This window comes from Neodiprion lecontei, chromosome 5 (genome assembly GCF_021901455.1).
Source record: "Neodiprion lecontei isolate iyNeoLeco1 chromosome 5, iyNeoLeco1.1, whole genome shotgun sequence".
Lineage (NCBI taxonomy): Eukaryota > Metazoa > Arthropoda > Insecta > Hymenoptera > Diprionidae > Neodiprion > Neodiprion lecontei.
Genome location: NC_060264.1, coordinates 11,101,842 through 11,121,069, shown reverse-complemented (window position 1 = coordinate 11,121,069; position 19,228 = coordinate 11,101,842). Strand labels below are relative to the sequence as shown.

The 19,228-nt window shown below is 38.1% G+C and overlaps 2 protein-coding genes across 5 annotated transcripts in view; both read right to left on the bottom strand.

Annotated features, from left to right (window-relative positions):
- Positions 1–19,228, bottom strand: part of LOC107223306 (protein rhomboid) — a 125,540-nt gene that overhangs the window by 21,694 nt on the left and 84,618 nt on the right. For all 4 annotated transcript variants that reach the window (XM_046740149.1, XM_046740150.1, XM_046740147.1 and 1 more), the window contains one exon: positions 13,816–14,087. In XM_046740149.1, coding sequence (XP_046596105.1) covers positions 13,816–14,087 — 272 coding nt within the window. The remainder of the gene's footprint in view (positions 1–13,815; positions 14,088–19,228) is intronic.
- Positions 8,400–10,666, bottom strand: LOC124294535. Its single transcript, XM_046740146.1, has 2 exons — positions 8,957–10,666; positions 8,400–8,602 (listed from the first exon to the last, which is right to left on the bottom strand). Exon 1 carries the CDS (start codon positions 10,402–10,404, stop codon positions 8,959–8,961), a length of 1,446 nt encoding a protein of 481 aa, XP_046596102.1. The 5' UTR covers positions 10,405–10,666; the 3' UTR covers positions 8,400–8,602; positions 8,957–8,958.

Genomic DNA, 19,228 nt, shown 5'->3' with positions numbered 1-19,228 from the left:
TTGGCTGCCTCGTAAGTTTGCTTCGGTGTTATTAGCTTGGATACCCGCGGGGCGGTTGCATGGAAAATAAAATAAACGTTTCTATGTTTAGCGTATCCCAGTTCTGGTAAACATCGGTTGGCAGCAGATAACCCCGCCAGCCGCCGAGTGGAACAGCTAGTTTGTGCATTTGGGAATTAGGAGCGCATTTAGCCACCTAGTTTTAAGCTTATGCCCTTTCCTGGGCGCCTTCGTATTGTGCCTGTTCGACTCCAGGACTGCCAACTGCTTCTCTAACCCGCTGAACTTCCCGCCCGCAGTCTTTCCGAACGACTCGAAATTACATTATAATATCATCGCGCACAGATCATCCCGCATTATGAGGATATCACTGTTCCAAACTCTCCCGAGAACTTTCTCGACGCTTCTTTTATCACCGCAGACCGTATCGAAATTCTCTCGTCTCCAATTCCTCGCATCGCCAATTTGTATTTAGGTAACCTGCGACGTTTCCGTATTTTATCTGGAGCGAAGGTAACTTTTCCACAAGGTATCGAACCGAACATCGTATGACGTGCGCGGTTGGCTAATGGCATTTGTACTTGTGCAACGTGTATCGAAGAGATGGTTTCTTCTTGCAATTCAATTGGATCACCAGGCAGAGTCAAATGTTTATGAACCTCTGCAGATAATACTGTTGAGGCCCAACCAATAATTATGGCTGTACCCTCTCTATACCGTAACCTACCGACGTGCAATTACGATAAGAGAGCACACATGCTCATACCATAGCCTTTAAGATCCGTATCGATCTAGATTCAGTTACCATGTGGTATGCAATGGTCTCGCACAGACAATCTGCATACAACATACCATCTGTCATTTCGCAAGCGAGCTTACGTTTATGTAATGCTATGGAATATATATATATATATCATTTTTATTTCTTTACTTTATATCTTTAATTCCAACTCACGCATAGACCATATGGGTCTACAATCGAAAATCACGGAACTCAGGCTCATGAACCCTCACTGACCAAACTTAAGGAACGTGAGAAAAGACAAGATGAGCAATTCACAGAGTATCATTCTTAGAATTCAAATATGCATTCTTGCAATTAACTATCTTGTCAGCACTGCACCGATTGGCCTCTTCAAGACCAATCGTCTTGCACCGACGTAGCCAAAAACCAATCGGGAGTCTCTTCCAAATTTCCCACTATTGAAGATCCTTTTCGAACCTGACAGATGCAAAAGAGAACAGAACTAAATTAATTACAGAACCAATTCAAACTTTATACCATTCAGAACACTTCGAAATCAAGAACGTTCAGAATTATAAATCATTCTGAATCATAGAATATTCACATTCAAAACTTTCGAACTTCAGTACAACTAACCAAGTGAATAACAACACTGTAAAAACCATATCTCGAAAATCGATTTAAAGATCATCTTATTGTTAATAAATGTGTATTTTAAACTAAATTGCTGTGTAAAACGAATTACTTCAGTCACGCATAGTGATAGCTGGCACGACCCAAGACAATATTCCAAATCGAGACAGGCTGCACGAGAAATTCTAGTAAAACCTCAACACCACAAGATTTCTCTCAACCTTCTTTCCAGAACGTCACAATACTGCAGAAAATAGGTACATGGAAGACGGATGAAATTTGATTTCGATAGGAACAGGAAAAAGAGGTCCTAAATTAAACATTGCTAAAACTCAAAGTATTTCAGTTTTTTTTTTATACCTGAGGTGGAGAAGAAATGCTGCAGAACATAGGTACTAGAATTTTATGTACTTGACAGTTCAGTAGGGCAGATTATTGGAATCATCAGGGTTCTGCACATAGTACAAATAACTGAAAAATTATCCCAGAACCAAATAAAAGTAAAATATTACGTTTTGTATATGGGGCATTCCAAACCGACCGATTCGTGACCTGGACCATTTTCGATTTTGTTGGAAATTTCTTGTTTTTTTTTTTTTTTTTTTTTACCTACTGAAAGCAGTCTTTTAGAATTTTTGTAGATTTTTGTAGATTTTTGGAATTGTGATCTCATATTTCCCGCAAATCCAAATTAGCGGGGAATATGAGGTCATATAGGTCTGTGCACGAGATTGTTGTTTTTTCCTTGTTCATATTAATCATGTACATTTTTAAACATGTCAAACGTTCTTGTAGCAAAAATAAATATGAAATATGACCAGTTTTATCATACACAGGTATTTTAAAATTGAAAAACAACCAGATATTTTGCCGTAACTTCCGTACGGCTCTAATCATGAAGAATTTCACCTGCCTGGTATTCTGTTTACATAATACTAAGACTTTTTTCCAAAATGACAAAAGCATTCCAACGCGACAGCAGGCGAGGGTAGGAAAACAAACAGTGAAAGAAACAAACCAACAAAGTGCGCAGGGTACCCAGATACAAAAGACGGCGTAGTCGTTTTGCGCTTAGTACTTTCGCGGCGTTTTTCACTTGTTATTCATGGTCGACGGTGAATCTAACTTGCAAATGACGGTTAAACCTGCCGTTAAGTGGAGCCCTGGCTTATCCATTCCGTACTTTTTTACCGCTAGTCTTAATTGTTATCGTCAAATGTCTTTAGCACGACTCTTGGCCCCCGCGATTATTATCGTTATGACTACCTTTTCCCTCTCACAGGTTATGGGATACTGTTGTAACGTGGCCATAGTGTACCTTGATGTATGTCCCCAATTTGGAGGAGTAGTAACATCTGTGGGCAGAAGGTGGCAGTTTGTTGTGAATAGTCATGTACACTAATATTCGTTAACCCCTGAGAGGTACATCGACGACTGAAATCATGTAAGAATTATAGAAAAACAATCCGAACCTTGGGGTTCCTAATGCTCCTCGAAAAATCAGTGAGAGAGTGAATAAACAATTAGTTTCGGTGTAATCGTCGTACAGTGAACACATCTGTATTCTTCATTGTCCTAATTCGGGATAATGTATCGGAACCATCAAGTTTTTATATATATATATATATATATATATACATGTATATATATATGTATATATATTGTGACGTGGATTTTTCCGGCCCCTCGGTCACTCGGAGCAAATGACCGAGAACTTACCGCGTGCACAAGAATTCGGCGTCCACGATGTACCCTGGACCTAAAAACAATATCGCGAAGTTGTGTTGGGCGCCTGGCGTGATCAACACGCCTCGAAATCATTGCTGCGCTATTAGCCCGGTCAATCTAGACATAAAAATAGTGGTCAAATAGCCGAAATTGCGGGAATGCTGAATTTTTGTGGAGAGCTTGGGTTCACCATTAGAAAGAAAGTTTCAAAAGTCCCCATTAATCCCATGTGCGCTACAAAAGTTATTCGGGGTCAAAGGTCAAAATTTGAGGTTTTTTGGATTTTTTTCGAAAACGGTGAGTTTTATCGAAAAAGTACCTTAAACCAAAGTTGTGGATCCTCAAATTATCTACAAAAATGGTCGTTACAATTTTTTTTCCAAGAGTCACCATTTCTGAGATATCGCGATTGTAAAAGTCACGTTATACGTGATATGCACACATTTCTACGCCACCTGCGAGGTAGTGTACTCGACGCGTTTTTTTTTTACGTGGTTTCCACAGTAGGCCTCTTCCACGAACTATTATAATGTAATTTTCAAGGACAATACTTTTTTAAATGAATAATGAATATTGATATTGATATTGGATATAGACTTTAATTGTAGTTTTGATTTTTTTCATATTTTAATCTGATTCATACTCTTCAACATCTACTTCAACAGTCGTGTCTTGTTCGATTTCTTCTTATTCTCCCCCTTCTTCTTGCTGGATGTTCATCAATTCTTCAAATGCAGATGAACCAGTCGTCTCTTCATCAAAATCACTTGAATCTTCCTCTGTCGTATTTAATTGGACATTCGAACAAAACTGACCTTGGCAATTGGTACATGCTGGAGAACACAGTAATCCTACTTTTTTGCAGCCACATTTGCCACTGCAACCTTTTTTGCAATTGCAAGAAATAGAATCAAGGAGTTTTTCTGGAGCGGGTGGCAGTAAACTTTGAATCGGTTCCAAAGTGTTATCTATGAATTTCCAACCCCAGTCTTCTGGGTTTAGTTGATTGCCTAGCCATGTCTGAACTTGATAGAATACTCGATACAAGTGTTGAATAGCAGATGCCGATTTTTGGGGGAGACATGATAATTGTACTTGCTTCTTGTGTCGAGTATTTTTGACAAAGGTTAAATATCGGTATTCATCTAGACAATCAATTTTTTTGGAGCTCCATAAACAGCAAGGAGTAAGCGAATTCCTGCTGTGATTATTGTTTGCGGAGAAGAATCAGTTTCTTTCAATACTTTTGCGCAATCAATCAAATCTTTTTTTTCGAATATTTTTACTACTGAAGTTTTGCTCTTTCTATACATTGCTGATGTAGTATTTGTATTATAGTTGTTGTTGTTGTAGTAGTGATGTAGCTACGTAAATAGACTGCAATATTTGTAGTGAAACATGCTCAAAATGACGCAGACGTCCTTATAATTGAAACAGCAATAGAAAAATATAATGCAACAAACACAATAATTGTAGTTGGTGAAGATGTTGATTTGTTAATACTACTCACTGCAAAGATTCCTGTTGATTAAATTATTTACTTTCTGAAACCTAGAAAAGCGCAACGGCGAACAGAAATATATTCTTCACAAAGTTATTCTGTTTATCCAAAATACCAAAAGCATATTTTATTTTTACATGCAATAACCGGCTGCGATACTACATCAACTAGAATTATCCAAAAATATTCAAACGTTTTTATTTTATGAGCAAAAAACTGAAAAACTTTTGGTTAAAAACTCAACTTCCCCTTTGATTGCTCAATATTATGTTATTTTTCTATTTTTCTTCTTTATTCTAGTTCAACTTGTACATAATATTGTACAAAGTAAAATTGTGTTCGATTTTTTTAGCTTGAGATCACCTGTCCACGATAAACGACTTTCGCAAGCGAAGAATATTATCGCCGACGCACCGACATGCGTGGCTACGTCCACTCCCAGTACCATGTTATGTCGAACTTGAAAAACTACTAATATGTTGAATAAAAACCGCTTAGTAAATATACCAGATATCAACAGTCTGTATTCAATATTTTCCCTAGAAAAAATTGGTGAACAACCGAACATTTTTTGGCCCAGCAAAGTAGAAACCTTCCTTAAGATATGGAAGAACCCAAAGGGTACTTCATTGTTCCCCGAGAAAATAACTTTCTTGACAGAGGTAAAACTGACCAATGCGAACGTACGTGACTCAGCTGGTCACCAAATTTCGGGTACCGTTCGTCTACCCGGGTATTCCCCATACGACACCCAGGCAACATCATACACCTTCCGCAACGAATGGGGGGAGTGACCACTCTTAATGTTCTGGGTGAAAAAAATAACCCCTTATAAATTATCCGAAGCGAAAAAACGCAAAAAAAAAAAAAAAAAATAACCCATGACAAATACAACCCAGGTCAATAACAATACTAAAATAACCTGAACAAGAATAGCCCAAAAATAAAGTAATCCGTGACAAAAGTAAACCAAGATAACAATTACCCTGGACGAAAATAACCCGTACAAAAAATGTATGTATTATTTGGCATTCATTTGAATATGCAGTGAAAAATTGACGAAACATTGAATTCAATTAAATTAAATCGAAAGAAATGTAAGTAAGTAGTAAAAAAAATCAAATCAAATTGAATTGCATTACATTCCAAATGTCATAATAACAATCTATCAAAACTATAATTACCATTAATATTTCAGTTCATGAGTTTGTATTTAAATCACTGTCGAATGTCATGGGTTATTATTGCGGAGTTATGTTATTCTTGTACAATTATTTATTACCTGTTTACATATTTTGTTAAATAAGGACAATTCATACACATGTTAATGCTATGCTATCAATTAGTGAGAACGTTAAGTGAGATTAAGTCGCCTGATACAATGCATTATTTACGTGGTATTTCACGTAACTTATGATTATATTCAAGTTTTGTATTGTGAAAATATTAACAATTCATAATAAAATCAATAATCATCATTAGTATCCAATGTTCATTATATTGTTCGAGTTACATTCTCGCGATTTCACCTAAGCTGTCAACAACAATTTGTGCTCATGGGCTCTCTTTATTTTGAGTTAGTTTAGTTATGGGTTATTTTTTCTTGGATGACTTTAGTTCGATTTATTTTTGTTTGGTTTTTTGTTGTTCGAGTGATTCATCCCGAGGCATTTGGTTCCATTACCGCACTTGGGCAAGAAAAAAACATCCTCTCTGTGTTTTCTCGTCTTGCATAATGATCTATAAAAAAATAGTGAGAAAACCAGCTCACTGTGTATGGGGACAGTATTCCACGGTATACGATGCTCATGCATCCTAATTAGGTACACGAGACTGAAATCCGTAAAAGGCAATCTGTCCATAATCAGAGATTATGCTTATATCTAATGTTAGGAATGAATTTCCGAAAAACTGTTTATTACCCGGTCCAATTCGTGGATGAAATCCCGAAACATTTAATCTAGGAAGCTGTAGTCTTATAATCACGATATACGTTGCTTTCACATAGCAAATAAATCTTTGACTTACTAGTTTATTCTACAGTAATATTCATTAATGCCATATGCTTTTAACTAACTTTTTTTGGTCTTGAAACAAAATGCGAGTCTCAATTCTGTACGAATTATACCAACACTAGAGAATGGGAGACATTGTCATATAATTCGTATACAATCGAACTCCCCGTTGACTCGAAGTGCCACATATATTGTAACGTGGCATTTCGTTTAGGCATGCCCGCTACAAGATGCTCCCTGAACGTTGGGCGAAACCCAGGGATAAGGGTTTCTGAGATCGGGTCGCGAGATAATAATAGAAGAGCGCCAGAACTGGAGACACGCATCCGAGCTTCGACAGGGACGCGATAGCGAATCACGATTAAGATGTTGCAGGGATTTTTTTTATTTTATTTTTTTTTTATGAGTACACCGGCCACAGGCCAGCGACCAACTCCGACACCGAGGATATTTCGAGGCGAGGCGAAACCGTGGAGATCTTGCGTGAAGGATGCCGAGGCTGCTGAGGGGGAGACAACGCAGATCCCTGCAGCGCGGGAATCCAAGGCGGACGCGATTCCCGCTGGCGACCGGCACGCCGCAGCCTCCCCGCTCACCTCGGCCACACCTGACCAAGGCAACCCGCGAGAGACCGGCTAGCGACGAGGGAGCACCACCCCGCCCAATCCTGGGACACCGTAGAGCTGCGCGGAAGACGACATCGCGATCTAGCGTTAAGTTCTGCGCCGCGAAGCGACGACAGGTGCGCGTCAAGTTGCGCAATCTACGAAATCGATGACGGATCGATCGTTGCGCATTCTTAGGGTCATGACGTCACGAGGGGATTAGCGTGACGGGATCGGCGTTGCGGCCGATCGGCGATCAGAAAGATCACTCTAGTTCTGGCGACTGATCAGGGAGGTGTCGTTGAGTTTTGCTAGTTCAGGGGTTTTGATTGTTGCGCGAGAAAGTTTCGTTGAGTTGCGTTAGTTAAGTGTCACGAGGGAGTGGGAGATTTCGTCTTCTGGCTGGGGAGCGTTAAGCGCTGCTAATATTCTTGCATTCTAGCAGAATGCTCCCTCAACTAGTAAACTGCAACTAGCCAGTCTCTTGCGTCCTTCCCTCCATGTACTCACTGTCAAGTCATCTTTAATTCGAGCAACGTCTAAATTCACCTTTCTTCCCTTTTACCTCCTCCACATCTTCTCACTGTAATCTCCTTATCTTTGACAATCAATCAATTATATACTCAAACATTTAACTCCTCATTACAAGTTTCTCTCATTTCCTCTGATCCTTGATATGTGCGCGTAGTCGACGGGCTACCAACTTGAAATGGGCCGTAATAATATCATGGCTGGGTGTAGATGCGGTCATCGATAGCCGCTCTTCGTGATCACAATCATCCACCCGTAAGAGTTTTGAAGAAACGTGTTTAAAGTTAATCTGTACTTTGTGTACGAGTAAAATGAAAAGTTTCACACTTACAAGTAATCTGCTATGCCAGGACCATAGATTACGCCTTCTTCTTCCTCAAAACGTTCTTCTTAAGCAGTCCTTGCTCCGGTTTTCGGGCCAATCTTACCTCTTTTGATGCAGTGGAATGTACGACGGCAAGTTTTTTCACGCGCTCCATGTCCCTTTTGTTAGTTATTATTTTTGCTTGGGGTCCAATTGTGAAATTTGCTGGGTTTATTCTTAAGCATTGGCTCTTTCCAATACAGAAACATCAAAAACTTTTTCTTTTCTGGCCCAACATAAGGCCGTCCTCTAGTTTCTCGGCTGTTTTTTTTTATGGCTTTTTCAATAATTTTTTTACGGGCAAAGCATCGAAATAATCAATCTCATTATTTTTGCATAATCTTTATTAACATTTAAATAAGCTTTACAAATTTTTTGAAGTCAAAATATATAATAGAATAGCAGTTATAGTGGCCGACAGGAAGACATCAAGTAAAAGAGGTGCTTGACGGTGACCAAGATTGCGGCTGTTCTGCTTATCTGAAATCAAAAAACCAAACGGCATTTTAATCTTCATATTCAAGACTAGCGATTGAACTAGAGTGAATTCTAAATTACAAAAATTGACTTTTTTATACACTTTTGAAAATTACATTCTATTTTTTACTCATTTTTTCTTAAGTTTTTCGCTCGTACGAAAAAAACTATCGAAGCAATCATGATAATCCTAGTTCAATCGCTGGCTTATAACATATTAAAGATGCTGTATAAATTTGAACAAGATCGGTGCAACAGTTTCTGAAATATCGTGGTTACCGTTTCGAAAAATGGTGTTTCGAGAAAAACGCGTTTGGAAGTTCGCGCATGTGATTTATACTAAAAATTCTATCTCACCGTCAATCTGCTATGCCTGGACCATACAATAGGCCTTCCTCTTCTTCTTGGAAGTCACGCAGAGCTGCTCTGTCTTCTCTTTTCGCGATTCGGGCCTGTTTTACAACATCGCTCGTGCGCCTTTCTGAACGGTCGATCCGAGAGCTATCACGCTGTTGAACATATCCTTTAGCTTGTGGGCCGATTTTCACTCCCATGGTTTCCAAGGTCTTCAGGATAGCTTCGAATCCTTCGTTGAAGATTATGACAGCGAGAAACGTGGCGATTTCAACCACTTTTGGCCCAGAATGGAGGTGCTTCGGAGCAAAAGTCCAGATTAACGAATTGAGCGACTCGTTATTATTTTGAGTTTCCGATCCCAGGCATCTGCTTAACAATTCTTCTTTGGATAAATCCTCATAAATTGGCTTTATGACTTTTTGAACTGCTTCAGAAAGAGGCGGTTTATTGTGTTTGAATTGCTCAGCCTCTCCGAGAAACTCAGCTCTCCGCCATTTGCACCAACTAGATTCGCCTGCAGGACAATTTTGATGCTGTGGATTGTTGTCTGTGGAAATCTTGTGAAAGAATGTTGCCCAAATTTCCTTTCTCATTTCCTCGATAGAATCTGGATGTCTCCGAATAGCTAATCCATAATACTTTGTCATCTCACCAATCAATTTATCAGTGAGTTTTCCTGCACCTTTCCCACCAATGCCTTTATTAGATTTTTTTGCATTTCGGAGCCGAGTCCCCATCCTCTTTTCAACGTGTCCAACACACTCTTTTTTTACAACAACAACATCTTCTCCATATGGTTCTGCATTCAAAATACCTTTGAATGCCTTGCTGTCACCATCTCGTATGTATGTCGTATATTGAACTTGATGTTTATCTACTGAACGAGAAAACATTTTCACAACTGCATCTATTTCCATCTTCCCAGAACTTCCAGTATGATTTCGAGTACAATTTTCTTCATGATCAGCGAGCCATCCTGCATATCCAACTGGATCATTATTTTTTTTATTTTTCCACAAATTGCATCCAGCACAAAAACTACTCATTACACACGCATCAACCACTTTACCGGTGTACTTGGCAATTAAAGTTGAAACTCCGAATAAAGATGAAAATCCTCTTTTTTTCCATGTGCCATCTCCAGATATGGTGAATTCATTTTCTGCTTTTCCTAGTTCTTGAAGGATTTCCTTTTCTTCATTAACCGCAATCGACAACACTGTATCAAAAACGGCCGAAGAAGCTGAGTGAATATTTTCTAATATGGAATAGTACGTGTTCAAAGCAAAACCTTGTCCCATATCCATCAGTCCACAGAAAATTCTATAGCCTTCATAACCGACTCCCAACAAACGCATCACGAAAAGTAAGCGACGATTTATTTCGTAGGCTTTATCGATTTTTGGGCATGAATCTATTTCTTTTTCTTTCTCACACTTGCACGCCATAGAAATTTTAAAGCCCAATCCTCGTATATCACGTTGATGGAAAGTCACCGTACTTTTGCACTCTTTACAAATAACAGCCGAAGAAATGGTTGAAAATACACTCACAAAATTCAAAATACAATACAAAACAGTCTGTTCAACGTTCACTTCAAAATTTTTATTTTGACGAAGTTTCGTCGCTGACGCCGATGTAAACGACTTGTCTTGTTCAAAAGTGTGTCGGTTGCCTGCGAATTTTCGCTTTTTAGGTCGATCGTAACGAGCAGGGGCGTCTCTACTTCCTTTCTTGAACATTTTGAAAATTATTTTCAAAAAATCAGCTACGTGCGACTCGCAAGAGAAAATATAGTACGCTTCGCAACTGCCACAGCAAAACTGAACTAAAACTTCACGGCGTCTTAGTCAATATTCGAAAGCGTCTGTCAACGGTCTCGGCTCCCCTTTACTCGGGCCTAATTCACAAAAGGTTCAGGTAGCAGTTAGATATAGGGATATCAATACAATGGTCAGCGCCGCTCGGCTTTCGGAGCAGCCCGGCGCGCGCTCCTGCTCCGTTCCAGGGCCGTAACTTGTGAACCACTTCGAATATCGAAAAATCCTTTGGCACACATTTTCTACACATGTTGTAGATGTGATTTATGAAAAAAAAAAAAATCGATTTTTTCGACCCGAGAAACTAGAGGAGGGCCATAAGTAGAAACCTCTCTTGCCGGTGAAGATATCGTGAATTTAAAATTAATGTTTCTATCTATATCAAGACACTCAGAAGATCTACATTGGGGAAAAAAACATCGAAACGCAGGTTCGAGCCGAGTCAGTCTCTTTACCGCAAAGCCAGTGTTATTACAATATTGACAATATTACTCGCATATTCTCTCTTTTCACGTTTAACTGTGACATTCGGGGATTTCATTTAGAATAAGGGTTTAAATAGCCTACATTTAAAATTGATTTTATTGCAATCAGTAAACTGAGAGCAAAGTTACATCATTTTTTATATTCTCATCTCGTTGAACGAAATGGTCAGTTTGCTCGAGAACTTTTGTTTCCGTATGAAATTAACCAATTTTTTGTTGTCTTCAGACCACTTTTGTTAGAAAATTATTTGGTACATGAATAAAGGAACTAGCATTTGGATTTGGTCTAAAAAACACGTCGATTTTCAATATTTTTATTAGGCGGGTATTAAAAGGACAAAGTGGAATTTTTCACACACAGTTAGTACAAAGCTTCATGGAGCTTTATTTTTTTTCATCAAATAATATCAATCGACAACGAACTAATTACTAGTAAAAAAAAATTTGTACGTTGCGGTGTGTTCCAACAACTTGGATCGAGTCTTAAAATCTATTCTTTCGATTAACGTAACATTTAGGCAGGTCCTTGATTATAACATTTTCTATAGAAATACTGGATACTTTGTCAAAAAAATTTCAAAATGGAAAATTAGTGACTTGGTAAAAAAAGAGCAAATTTTTGCGCAGAATCGTGTAATTTTGATTTTTGGTCCGCCATATTGAATCCGTCATTTTGAATTTTTTCAAAACTGACCTCAGATTCGTAATCAGCGACCCCGAAAACCCTAGGAACAAAGTTTTTGCGCCAAATAAGCTTTTTTTTAATGATTTCATCCGCCATATTGAGTCCGCCATTTTTAATTTTCCATGATTTTCGAAATTCAAACACTGAATCAAGGTTATATCCAAAGTTGAACCCAAGATATAACAATTAGCTCGAGAAATCAAGCAAGAAACCATTATTTGATTTTTACGTAACATTTCACCCTTTTCGAGCCTCCATTTTGCAAACAATTGATAGAAAAAAAATTCCTAACCAACAGGTTTTTAAACTACAGATAAAAATTCCACGATTTTTGCAGAAAAAAGTCTGATTTGAGTATTATAAAGGTTCGATATAAATAGTTTTTCAAAAAAACTACACCGAAATTTCGCTGTTTTTGTTTTTTTAATACAAATTTTCCATAGAAAATTTAATTTTCATGGCTTCTAACCTCAATATTCTGAAAAAGCACCCTTGAAAATAGTCGGGTACCAATTTTTCTTAAAATCCCATTGTCCTAGCGTTGTTGGCAATCGGTCAAACATGACTATATAAAAAGTGTCATTTCGGGCGTTAATGGGTTAAGATAAATATCATTGATTCGATAACTTGTAGAGGCACAAAAATGTCCGAAGTGGCACCAAATTATTCGAATCCGATAGCTCGAAAAATGGAAATTCTTCACTTGTAAGCAAAAACATCCTCCCCCCCCCCCCCGTCCACTAGGTTTTCACTCCGAGAAATGCGGATAAATAATAATTAATATGAAAGTATCCTAAAAGTACAGAGATCGATGAATTCGTACTGATTGATTTTTCGGAAAATTAGGGCACTCTTATCGCTAGAAATTACCCCTAATGATAATAATTTTCAGATTTGTGCCAAGATAATTTGAATATTTTCATTTATTTCCTTTCACTAGCGTTCTACTCTTTTGCTGACCAATATGATACTCAAAGTCCATCCGTATTCAGCTTCGTGTCTGACGGGTGGATTTTTTCATTTGGGGTTGATTAAATTTTGTTGTTCGGGGATATTGTATCAAACTTACATCGATAAAGAATCTTTATTCTGCCGCTTCTACCGGTACTAAGTGTGTTTATTTTGCGTCAGAGCCTTGAGGGTGATTTTTTCTATTAGAGAGATAGTTACATTGAATACGCACATATATCTTTTGTTAAAGCACAAAAAAGTAACAAATTTCTGTTGCATCCCCATTATGATACTACAATGCATCCGCATACGCTGGCCATGGATATCCCGTAAGGAGTTGGAGCATCAAAATTGCAGTTAGAGTACAAAAACAATACCAAATATCGGTATTTGTGTCATTGCGATATCTGAATTTCTTCGCCATCAAATTTTTGCTGTCGGTCCAGCTTTTCCTAAACCTAGGTTGACCACACATCGAGTATCTCACAAGGAGTTGGAGCACCGCAATCACCACAATAGCACCAAATTATAGTTTGGGTGTCATTTCGAAAAAATGCTGTGTTTAGTCTAAGCTTAGAGACATCTCACTGTTGGGCAAGCAAAAAGTCTCACATTTAACCAAGTTATTTCTACACTTCCTGTTCTTCGGTTTATCACCATATGATTCAGAAATTTGTGTGGGCGAATAATAATAATCTCAAAAACATTCATGGTTGATATATTGTTCGAGTCATAACTTTAAGCGAGAAAATATTGAAAACATATAACGCTCTGTTTTATGTCATCCATTTCCACATCGACAGGCTGGGTAAAGAAAAGGATGGTAGTTTCTACTCTAATATATTTGGCGCAAGGTTTTTTCACCAGAGATGCTTTTAGGGGATTTCCTATGGTACTCTCTAAGGCTCGTCATCTCACCTCGATTATGCTGACGCAGATCATCAGATAAGGCAACCGTATTCGGAGCTTTGGCTTATTCGGGGGTTTCGAGTGCCTCGGGCTCAGTGTGGGGGTCAGATTCTCCTCCTGGACTTTTGTGTACCCTCTCGCGGAAGTCAGGATTTCTCGTTCATCCGATGAGAAGGGCGGCCCGCCATCCGGATATTTAGATTCCGTCAAATCCGGCGACGAGATGACGGACAGTGTCGGGGAACACTCGAGAAGGGCTGCCTCGGCATCCATTGTGCTGCCTGGAAAAAGGCAAGGTAGGGAAAATTTATCGCACTGCACCGCTTTGAGTTGGTTGTAAGTACAAGAACAGACACGAGACGCGCGGTGTCTCGAGGATTTTCACGGACACATTTCAGAGACAGTCTTCATACACCTGAAAATCCACGAAAAAGTAAAGAACGTGGAATAAATATTCAAATTATTTCGCAACTCCACTGCAACTTAGAAATATGCACTTAGCACTTACAAGAATTTTATAAACGGTTTTTCTTGTAACGATATCTTTCGGACTTATATTTCAAATCGGAGATTAAAATGTGAGATTCAAGTTGGTGGGTAGAATATAGAAGGTCTAACAGTGAAAAAAATCATCTAAAGTCTTTTTTGAAGGTTTTTTTTTCAAATGTGAACTTGACTCTAATATAATTGTTATCCCAGGTCAGAAAACAATAACGAAACAAGAACACAAAAAGCAAATCGTGCATTGTTAAGGAGAATTAATAATCCACAAATTCAATCAAGTTTAATTCCAATATAAGATGATCTTTCTATTTAGGTTCAAAGTTACTGGCCATTTTCTAGTTTTAAATCGTGCTATTTAACCCTTCTTTTATATGTAATTAAGGGTGCAAGTGTGCCGAAAATTGATTCTTGTCACCAACTTTAACACGAGACTGGCACACATCGAGAATTAATAAAATTTTTGTATTCGTAAGCTACGCAGATCTTTTATGAAATACTAGAATAGAAAATACTGTGTCATACCAAACAGCTTGAATATTAATGCGTAACAATCTACTGAATTTGTTTTATTTCACTCTACGACAGCTCATCTATCCGAGGACTATTTTTCAAAAAGTTACGGAAACGCTTATTTTAACATTTTAACAGCATTGAATATCAAAATTTACAACATTACATCGATATGGATTAGGATCCGCAAATGGTAATATTGAATTTGAAATAAGTTATAGTAGAGTGATAGCCAAGGGATCTACCAGATTTTCAATCATTTTAATGCGAATTAAAATGAAGTACTGACATCTAAGCTTTTGTTTATAGTGCCAGTATTTTCTACATTTGCAGTATTCATAAAGAGATCTTCCAAGCTTACGAAAAATCACAATCCAATGCGTACTCCATACACAACAATTTACTGTTACAGCGGAAGAAAAATTACTTCTGTTCTTCAAACATTCTATATACTTGTAAAAAAATTGTGTATGAATCCAAAAAGCGTATTAGAGAAGAATTGAAGTCTTAGATTGCAAATTTGGTAAATAAAGTTTGTTAAATCAACCGATCTCAGCTTCTTTGTGTGATTCTGGAAAATGTTGTTTAACTTCAACAAAACTCTACAAAAACTTTCGAAATATTAAACCGTAGCAAAAAATGATTTTGCGAGGATTTCCTGGAATTGAGTCACTTGGAGTTATTCATCGTTAAGTCTCTTCAAGATATTCTCGATTGCTTAAATTTACAATTTACGAATACAAGTTAACTACGGGTGGAATTTTCAAAACTCAACGAACCAACAAGACTTGGTAGGAGAGATATCCATCTTCCAACCATCACAACGTTACATTTCTTCTCGATTCAATACTTTTTATCCGACTGTAGTTAAGCCTAATACTTGTTAGGAGAAGGGCGGAAATATAATACGGATCAAGTGCAAATATTCGAGGGCTCGAAAGTAAACGATGTTTCATCTTTCTTCCCTCTTGAAGCTCCTAGCCGGTAGGATTTTATTCTACATGGTCTATAAAGATTGAATTCTCCAAGTTTTGAGCACCCCAGTGAAAAATTTGCTACAGTCGCCTAGTCATTTCAGACTCGTTGTTAGTTTCTGATTTAAAAGACGATAGAAGGAAAGGCTATAAGCTTTCCTCCACTCTGTGTAACTTTGTTACAAAAAATCGTACGGTAAAGCATAACGGAACTCTGCACTCAGAAGTTCAATAATTCGTATTGAAATTCGTTTGACATAAAGAGCAGAATTAAATGTTTCGAATAAATTTATCGTAAAAGTTGCACGCTGCTTAAGTGAAACGCTTCTTTTATTCGAGAACTTTGTAACAGAAATTTTGATAATGTGTTGAAAGAAAAAGCAAAAACGACGAATTTTGAAGAAAAAATTTCAAATCCCCGACTTCACTTTTCTATGAATCTTACTTTTTACAGTTTATCTCCCGCTTCGTCAACGCAAAGTTAAGCGTGAAATGGGGAATAAAAATAGGCGCGATCGTTTCCCGTATTTTATTTAAATCTGGAAATGATGTGTCGATTCCGTCGTCTTTTAGAGTCTTAGTTCAGATTTCCAGCGACTGAATTTGTCGAGAAATGCCTCTCAATAAAGCCCTGGTGTAAATTTGATTTACGCATTACTTTTCTGTCTTTTGTTTCGCGTGCGAGCCCGAAAGCGCTAACTGATTGGCTTTCAAGAACCTTGCTTGAGAATTATGCATGTGGCTTTGAAATTTAAATATTCTTTCAATTTCCCAAAAAGTTTATTCGTTCATCATTTTACAAGTAATTTTCTCCAATATAAAAGTCATTCATGAGGGATGAAATGTATTACATATTTCTCGAGTTTTCCTTAAAGTTGAGTATTGAGAGATAGATAGATCGATTTGTTAGCCTTGGGACAAGTCCCCTCGGCAAAGATGAAGTGCAGCCCATAAACAAGGTAAACAGCTGTTGACAGTAATAGGAGCTCACCCGTCAGAGTACCTGATAAGAGTAGAATATTGCATGGCTTCGGTATGCAGACCGATGAGAGATATTGTAACGACCCGATCGCTGGCTACATAACATTACAGTTTTTTCACGTGGTACTTTTATTTCTCGGACCTCTTAAGTCCCAGATAATTTTAATTGCCGTGTCGCGGATTTCGATTGATATCTCTCTCCAGATATTCGCTGGTAGAGACTGTTCGAGCATCCCTTGCACTAGCAATAAGTTTTATCCGTCTCCCGGAATAAGGAAATTTCACAGTAGAACGATTTAGACTCATTAAGGTTTGTCTGTGTGTCGGAAGAATTTTTTACTCTGAAATTATTCAGAGTCAGCTTTCGTCAATATTAATTAAATTGCAGTGAAACAATTGATATACCGGTTCTTGGTCACAATTGCACTGGTCGTGTTGCGATGTGTGCTCCGTTTACCAGTCTTCACGGATCAATGCCAAAGTCACAAAGTTACTATTCTTTCTCATTACGATCGCTGTTACTATATTTTCTTGTAACTGTTGCGAGAATTTAATGCTTGTGCAACAATAAATTGATATTAAAGGCTTATTTAACTAAAAAAGTTCAGTAAACTGAACAAACTGATTTTGCGTTGCAATTACCAAAAAAGGATCTACGATAGCGCAAAATGGTTACGTGTACCTCGTTTTTCGTAATTGCAACAATATTCAAACAGTTTTTTTGCCGATACCTGTTTTTCTGAATTTTTTTAGTTACTATAACAAATGAAATTTTTCTCAATGCAGCAACTTTGTATTGATGCGGCTAAATGCCTGGGTATGAATCGAGGTATTGTGGAAACTGCACCTGGCAATAGTATTTACCTCGCAATGAAATAACGTAGTAGTCAACCGTATCGAAAGGATATTTGTGATTTTATTAGGAGAATGTGATTCATAGTAAAGAATCTGAGATTTATTCAATATGCCAAGTATTTGGAATACACAAATGTAAAATGAGTGTGAAGGATAATAAGAAAGAGAATAAAAAGATTGAAAATACATCACTCGGATCCTTCACAGTTGCAAGAAAAAAGTGGATTTCCCAGAACGTCAGAAAACGAGATAAATTTGCAAGTAACGATACGTTGATTAGGTCTACAGGGATACCGCGTCAAAAAAAAAAAAAAGTGCCTGAAACCCTACCCCTGTAGTGGTGTGAAAAAGGATTTTTTAAAGACAAATAATTCGAATTTTATTTCACAGAGGCATTCAGTTCTCGAGTGGTACGCGAAAAAATATTTGTACGCTTCTTTTTTTCTTCGCCATTAGCGTACGAGCTTAAATATTGACTGTAGGGGATAAAAAGTTAAAGACCAAAATTGTACAAATATAATTCCCTAGAAGCTGTTTCTGTTCATTTATACCCTAAAGTCAAAAATAAATAAGAGAATGCAACAGTTTAAGGTTGCCACTTTTTTCAGGTTTAATTTGAAGACTATCATCTGAGAAAAAAAATGTAAAGACCGAAGTTCCAGAAAATTGAATTACCTACAAGTTTGGTCTTTACCATTTTTTGTTAAAATTGAAAGTGGCGGATATAAGCAACAGCAGGATTTGATCGCCGTTTTAAATTTACACTACCAGCGACTCCCCTGCCCCACAACCATTGAAACAAGAAAAATGCAACGGCGGAATTAATGTTATTTCAGGTCGATTATTTGGACATAATGACTGGGCTACTCTGCAAAAGGCTGTTCTATGTCACGCCATTCGTCCACTACTAATCGCTTCTAGGCCATCGTATGCGCGAGAAAGGCTGACAATGGGCCAGCCACAAGGTTTCGTGTCTCCCGGCACAGATGAAATGATGCCCTCAAGTACGAGATGCAAGTACATTTACAAGCCCAGAGCTTCGTGTACATGTGCGGTCTGTTGTCGTAATCACGTTCGCTTAGCTTCGGCTTCTTATTGGCGAACACTGAACTCCAACCAGTCTATTTCCGCTAATTACGTCGCGTTCACCCATCCGCACTTACGTCCCTGTCTACTCGCTGTGCAATCGCTCATTTGCCTTTATACAACCGATCTCTTCTGCTGAACAAAGGCTTGTCCTGGCCACTCGACTCCGCTTGGTCGACCGTCCGGTTTTCCGCCGAGTGTCAATTTTGTCAATCGTGAGTGTCTGCTCCACGGTGGTCGGATCAGAGGCGTTCGTATTGCGGTGGTTTGGTGGAACGTTAAACGCTTGGTAGTCTAACCCTCGCGCTTATCTTGGCTTACGTAGGCTCGCGCGCTATCGTAATTATCGATTGCCTAGTCTTGGTTATAATTGCGACAACATCCGCGGCCTTACAATAACAACTCAGTTTTTCATGAAGCTTTCTGACGACTTCAGCCCATTCAAACTCTTACTCGCTATCGTACATAAGCGCGCAGGTTATCCACTGTTTATTAGACGATGGTGAGCTACG

Excerpts from the sequence above, each read along its gene's own strand:
- LOC124294535 (XM_046740146.1), bottom strand. The coding sequence starts at position 10,404 with ATGGCGTGCAAGTGTGAGAAAGAAAAAGAAATAGATTCATGCCCAAAA.